The sequence below is a fragment of the Xenopus laevis genome, chromosome 1L (genome assembly GCF_017654675.1).
Source record: "Xenopus laevis strain J_2021 chromosome 1L, Xenopus_laevis_v10.1, whole genome shotgun sequence".
In the NCBI taxonomy this organism is placed as follows: Eukaryota; Metazoa; Chordata; class Amphibia; order Anura; family Pipidae; genus Xenopus; species Xenopus laevis.
The window spans coordinates 17,121,593-17,126,952 of NC_054371.1; the positions used below are offsets into that span (position 1 = coordinate 17,121,593).

General features: G+C 40.0%; 1 gene segment (V, D, J or C); it reads left to right on the forward strand.

Annotated features, from left to right (window-relative positions):
- The first annotated feature begins 1,557 nt into the window (after positions 1–1,557).
- Positions 1,558–2,233, forward strand: LOC108696231. The segment is given in 2 exon segments: positions 1,558–1,697; positions 1,813–2,233. Coding segments are annotated over 2 exon segments (357 nt in total).
- Positions 2,234–5,360: the final 3,127 nt, after the last annotated feature.

Genomic DNA, 5,360 nt, shown 5'->3' on the forward strand with positions numbered 1-5,360 from the left:
ATTGCCCACAATATAAGACTTCCACTCTATCAGTAATTTCAGGTCTCATACTTAATACACTTTCCAGATCATTTACCCTATGTCTTCCCCATTTCCATTGATTCTTTAAATCTTTGCCAGGGAGACCATATTTGCCAATACATTGCACTATTATTGTGATATACATGTGTTAATTCCTCTAATACTCTTATTTCATCCATAGATTTTAACCAGTTATTATATGTAGAAGGATCCTTAGACTTGGAATAAGTGCTTTAGCAGCCTGGATTAGTTGAAAGGTAAGTAAGTCATCCAACATCTTAGCTTTCTCTAGGTTCACATTCAATAGTATTACTGCATAATCAGCTACACACATTTTAATAGATGTTATTTTGTGTATGCTCTCTAATTCCTGGGACCAGTAGTCTTTCAATCTTGAACACGTTATCCAGATATGTATATGTGTACCCACCTCTTTATTACATCTCCAACATAGGTTGGATGTCTGTGGGTGCATCTTATGGAGTTTGACAGGAGTATAGTGCCATCTTGTCACCATTTTATATTTAGCTTCTTTTACTTTCACAACCCTTGTCATCTTATTCCCATATTTAAAGATCTTTATCCATTCATGTTCTTGTATATTTCTACCAAATTGAAGGTGAAGATTTAAATTCCTCTGTGTTTAGTACCATATTATACATTTTGCATAAAGGTTTAATCACTTCTTGATCTTGATCTATTATCCGCTCCCACTCTGTTAGGGGCCTGTCCCATTCTCTTTCTCTGTTAATATTTAAAAAATGGTGCAGTTGGTAGTAACCCCATAAATTTCTTGGGTATTTCCCCCATCTCCTTTGCAAGTCCTCTAGTGAGATCAACTTGCTCCTTTTAACCAAATCCTGTACCTTAGTGGGTTTATCGTCCCACTTCTCCCATATAGCGAATTCTCCCCTTTCCATACCCGGAGGGAAGTTTGGATTATATCTTAAGAGTTGTAGCACATTGGGTGCTTTCGTCAGGTGCAATGTTATTTTGTTCTTATGCTATATTTTCAAGGTTGCACTAATTAACGGATGTTGTCGCATAGACTTATTCACTGCCCATTTATCATCCCATAATGAATATTCTAGTGGATAGTGGCACCACCCTTGTTCTAATTCACACCAGTCTTTTTTCCCTTTCCTTATCGTCCAGTTCAATAGTCTAACCAAATGCACTGCTATAAAATATAAATAAGTATCTGGGACTCCCATTCCTCCTTTTTCTTTTATTTGAGCTAGGTGCTTATAGCTGAGCCTCTGGGTTTTCCCTCCCCAAATGAATCTTGTGAAAATTGATCTTAATGTAGTAAAGAAAGTGGGGGATACATCTATTGGTAGGACTTGCAAAAAGTATAGGGCTTTGGGCATGACCACCATCTTTATCACTTGAATTCTGCCAAACCAAGATATCTTTATGTTCTTCCAGTTATCGAAGGGGAATATAAACTGTATTTACTCCAGTAGGACAGGTACCAGTAACATAATGATTTCAGTACTTAATACTGCTCTGTGATTTGCATATGTAATCTACATGTACATTCCCTGTGTGCTTGTGGGGATATAAATATGAGTGAGTGCAGGCAGGGGCTCAGTGATCTGTATCAGGCCTGTGTGCAGTGATCAGTATGGTGTCCCACAGCTGCTTGCTGCCTATACTCATGCTCTGGCTTCAGGGTAAGAATTAATCACTTTCTAATAATTATATAAAATCAGCACTAACACTTCTATTACAGGAACAGTTATATCATTTTAGTTACTATACTCATTTATTTTTTTCCTTAATCCTCAGGTTCCTATGGGCAGATTGTACTGACTCAGTCTCCAGATTATGTCTCTGTGTCACCAGGAGAAACTGTCACCATCACATGTAAAGCCAGTAGCAGTGTTAGCAGGTGGATGGCCTGGCACCAACAGAAATCAGGGCAGGCACCAAAGCTGCTGATCTATGCTGCAAGCACCCGACACACAGGGACCCCAGAGCGGATCAGTGGCAGTGGGTCTGGAACTGATTTCACTCTTACAATCAGCAGAATGGAAGCAGAAGATGCAGCAGATTATTACTGTCTGCAGCATAGCAGTGACCCTCTCACACAGTGATACAGAGTTGAACAAAAACCTTCCTCTTTTATAATATAGAGCAGCACCTTCTCTGTATAAGCTTCACAAAATGGAAAAAAGGAAATAACTAAACCACAGATAAAAACATATAAATACATTTAGTTTTAGAAAAGGAAGAAGCAGCTGTAGAACAGAGAGAGGAATAAAAATGTCAATATTAAGATACATGCAGAGACTCTATGCAAATCTTTCTGCTGGAAACTAGTTCTCTATTAGGATTCCTGCATCAACATTTTCTTTTACTTTTTACAATCCTATAATTGTATCCAACATCACAGTATCACTATTATAGTCCATTAATTACCTCCCGGCTGCATCTCTAGTCAGCTCTCCCATTTGATATAATGGCAGGAGCAGCCAGGGTCTACCAGGTCGGCCAGATGCCCTAGGCAACCTGCCCCCCCACGCGCTCATGAGAAAGGAGGGAGGAGCTGACCGGTGCAATGGAGAGAGGAGGGAACTGGTACCAACAGAAATCAGGGCAGGCACCAAAGACACTGATTTATTGGGCAAACACCCGACACACAGGGACCCAGGATCAGTGGCAGTGGGACTGGATCAGGTTACACAGATTACTCAGCAGTATACTCAGTTCCCTCTCACACATTGATACAGAACTGAACAAAAAGCTTCCTCTTTATGAAGACAAATATATAAAGGGAAATAAGCAGCTGACAGTATTTATTTATATAGAGAATCAGCTTCTCTGTGCAAGGGGCCCAGTGGCTCCACAAATGGTTTAGAAAGGAAACCACTAAATCAAACAACAATAAAATATTTTAGTTTTGGAAAAACAATGGCATAAATATTTTTTTAAATATTAAAGAAAATGTGCAGTATAAATTGTAATATATCTCTATACAAGGTCTGTTTGCAGCTGATTCCCTAATAGGATTCCTATATAATCTCAGTCTCTAATATGAACAATCCTATATTTTTCCCCAACAACACAGTATAACCAGTTCAGCCATTAGTTCCCTCCCAGCAGCCTCTCTGATCACCTATTTAATATAATGGCAGGAGCAGCACTAATCATAGGGGCCCATTCCCATGAATAGGAGAATCTCTAGCAGAGACACTCACACAAGCTGAGATATTTCCATCTGGTCTTCTTTCTCCTTTATATTCTGGGTCTGATTTTTTAACATGCAAAAGTGCACCAGTCACATTGCCTATAGCAACAATCAGATCTTTGCTAAGTGATCAATCAAAAGAAGCTAATGGTTGCTATAAGCAATAGCACTGGTGCAGTTTAGCACATACCATGTTAAATTAGCCTATGACAGCTACAGAAACTTTTTTGTGTTGTTATAGGGTGACAGTCCTGTGTCTCTCTCAGATTATACTGATGTCACAATACATTGTCTCAATGTCTAGGTTAACACATAATATAAATTATAGGTCTCCATTACACCTTCCCAGGATCCAAGCCGAGCAGAACAAACTGTACCTGCTTTAAATGTAACACTGAGACTTGACACAAAGCTAAACATGAGATATAAATATGTTTGTTATACAGAGTGACCACTAGGTGTCACTGCAAGTGGATTTCATTCTCCAATGTGACCTTCCTCACTTCTAAACCATAATAAAGTAAATTGTGGGTGAAATCACAAAAAAGTCAAAAAATGAATCCACAACAAATATTTAAGAATTTGCCTTCTATTAGTCTAACTGCAATTGTCTGATGAGAGCTGAAAACTGATTTTTTAAAATTGGGTTCCTATGGAATAAACATAGGGGGAAACAGGGATAAAATCATCATCATCATCATCATCATTTATTTATATAGCGCTGTCAAGATACGCAGTGCTTTACTGCAGTTATAGCAAACAGGGAATAAATGGTGGCTAACAGACAAGGATTACAGAGTACAATAGGGTTTACAAACTAAAAGGTTAGGGTACAATTGAGACATTAGGATTATATAAACACTTTGTCATTTTTGATACAGCAATGATTAATTAAGGTACAACGAATAGGCCTCTTTAAACAGATGGGTCTTTAAGGAGCGCTTGAAAGTTTGGAAGGAAGGAGAAAGTCTGACAGCTTGTGGCAGAGAGTTCCAGAGAAAAGCAGAAGCCCGAGAGAAGTCTTGTAGACGAGAATGGGCAGAAGTGACCAGAGGAGAAGTGAGGCGAAGATCAGAAGCAGAGCGTAGGTTTCGTGAAGGAGTGTATTTGGAGATTAGAGATGAAATATAGGGAGGGGTTTCATTATTAAGGGCCTTGAATGTGAGTGTAAGTAATTTGACTCTAGAAGAGATTGGGAGCCAGTGAAGGGACATACATATGGGAGCAGCTGATGTTGAGCGGCGAGCTAGATGAATGAGTCTAGCGGCCGCGTTTAGAACAGATTGGAGTTGTGAAAGGTGACTTGTTGGAATACCTGTGAGGAGTAAGTTGCAGTAATCAAGGCGGGAGATGATGAGAGACTGAATCAGTGTTTTAGTTGATTCTGAACTGAGATATGGTCGTATTCGAGCAATGTTGCGCAGTTGAATACGGCAAGATTTTGCAAGTGTTTGAATGTGTGGTGAAAAAGACAGATGAGAGTCTAAGATGACTCCTAGGCAGCGTGCCTGTGTGGTGGAATGAAAGGTGGTGTTGTTTACGGTGAGTGATATCTGAGGGACAGGGGAAGATCTTGGAGGAAATATAATGAGTTCTGTTTTAGAAAGGTTCAGTTTCAGGTGGCGCTGTGACATCCAGGAGGAGACAGCAGAGAGACAGTCTGTGACTTGGGAAAGGACAGAATTAGAAAGATCAGGAGTAGACAAGTAGAGTTGGGTGTCATCAGCATAAAGGTGATACTGAAGTCCAAATGACTGAATGAGTTTTCCTAGTGAAGTTGTATAGAGCGAGAACAGCAGGGGGCCAAGAACAGAGCCTTGAGGAACTCCAACAGAGAGTGGGAAAGTAGTAGAAGTAGAGTCAGAGAAGGAAACTTTAAAGGAACGGTCAGACAGATAAGATGTAAACCATGAAAGAGCAGTGTCCCGAATGCCAGATGAGTGTAGAATGTCAAGGAGGAGTGTGTGGTCAACTGTGTCAAAGGCTGCAGAGAGATCTAGAAGGATTAGAATGGAATAATGACCTTTAGACTTTGCCAATAGTAGATCATTGGTTACTTTGGTGAGGGCAGTTTCAGTCGAGTGTGATGGGCGGAAGCCAGATTGCAAGGGGTCGAGGAGGGAGTTGTGAGTGAGATGCTGGATCA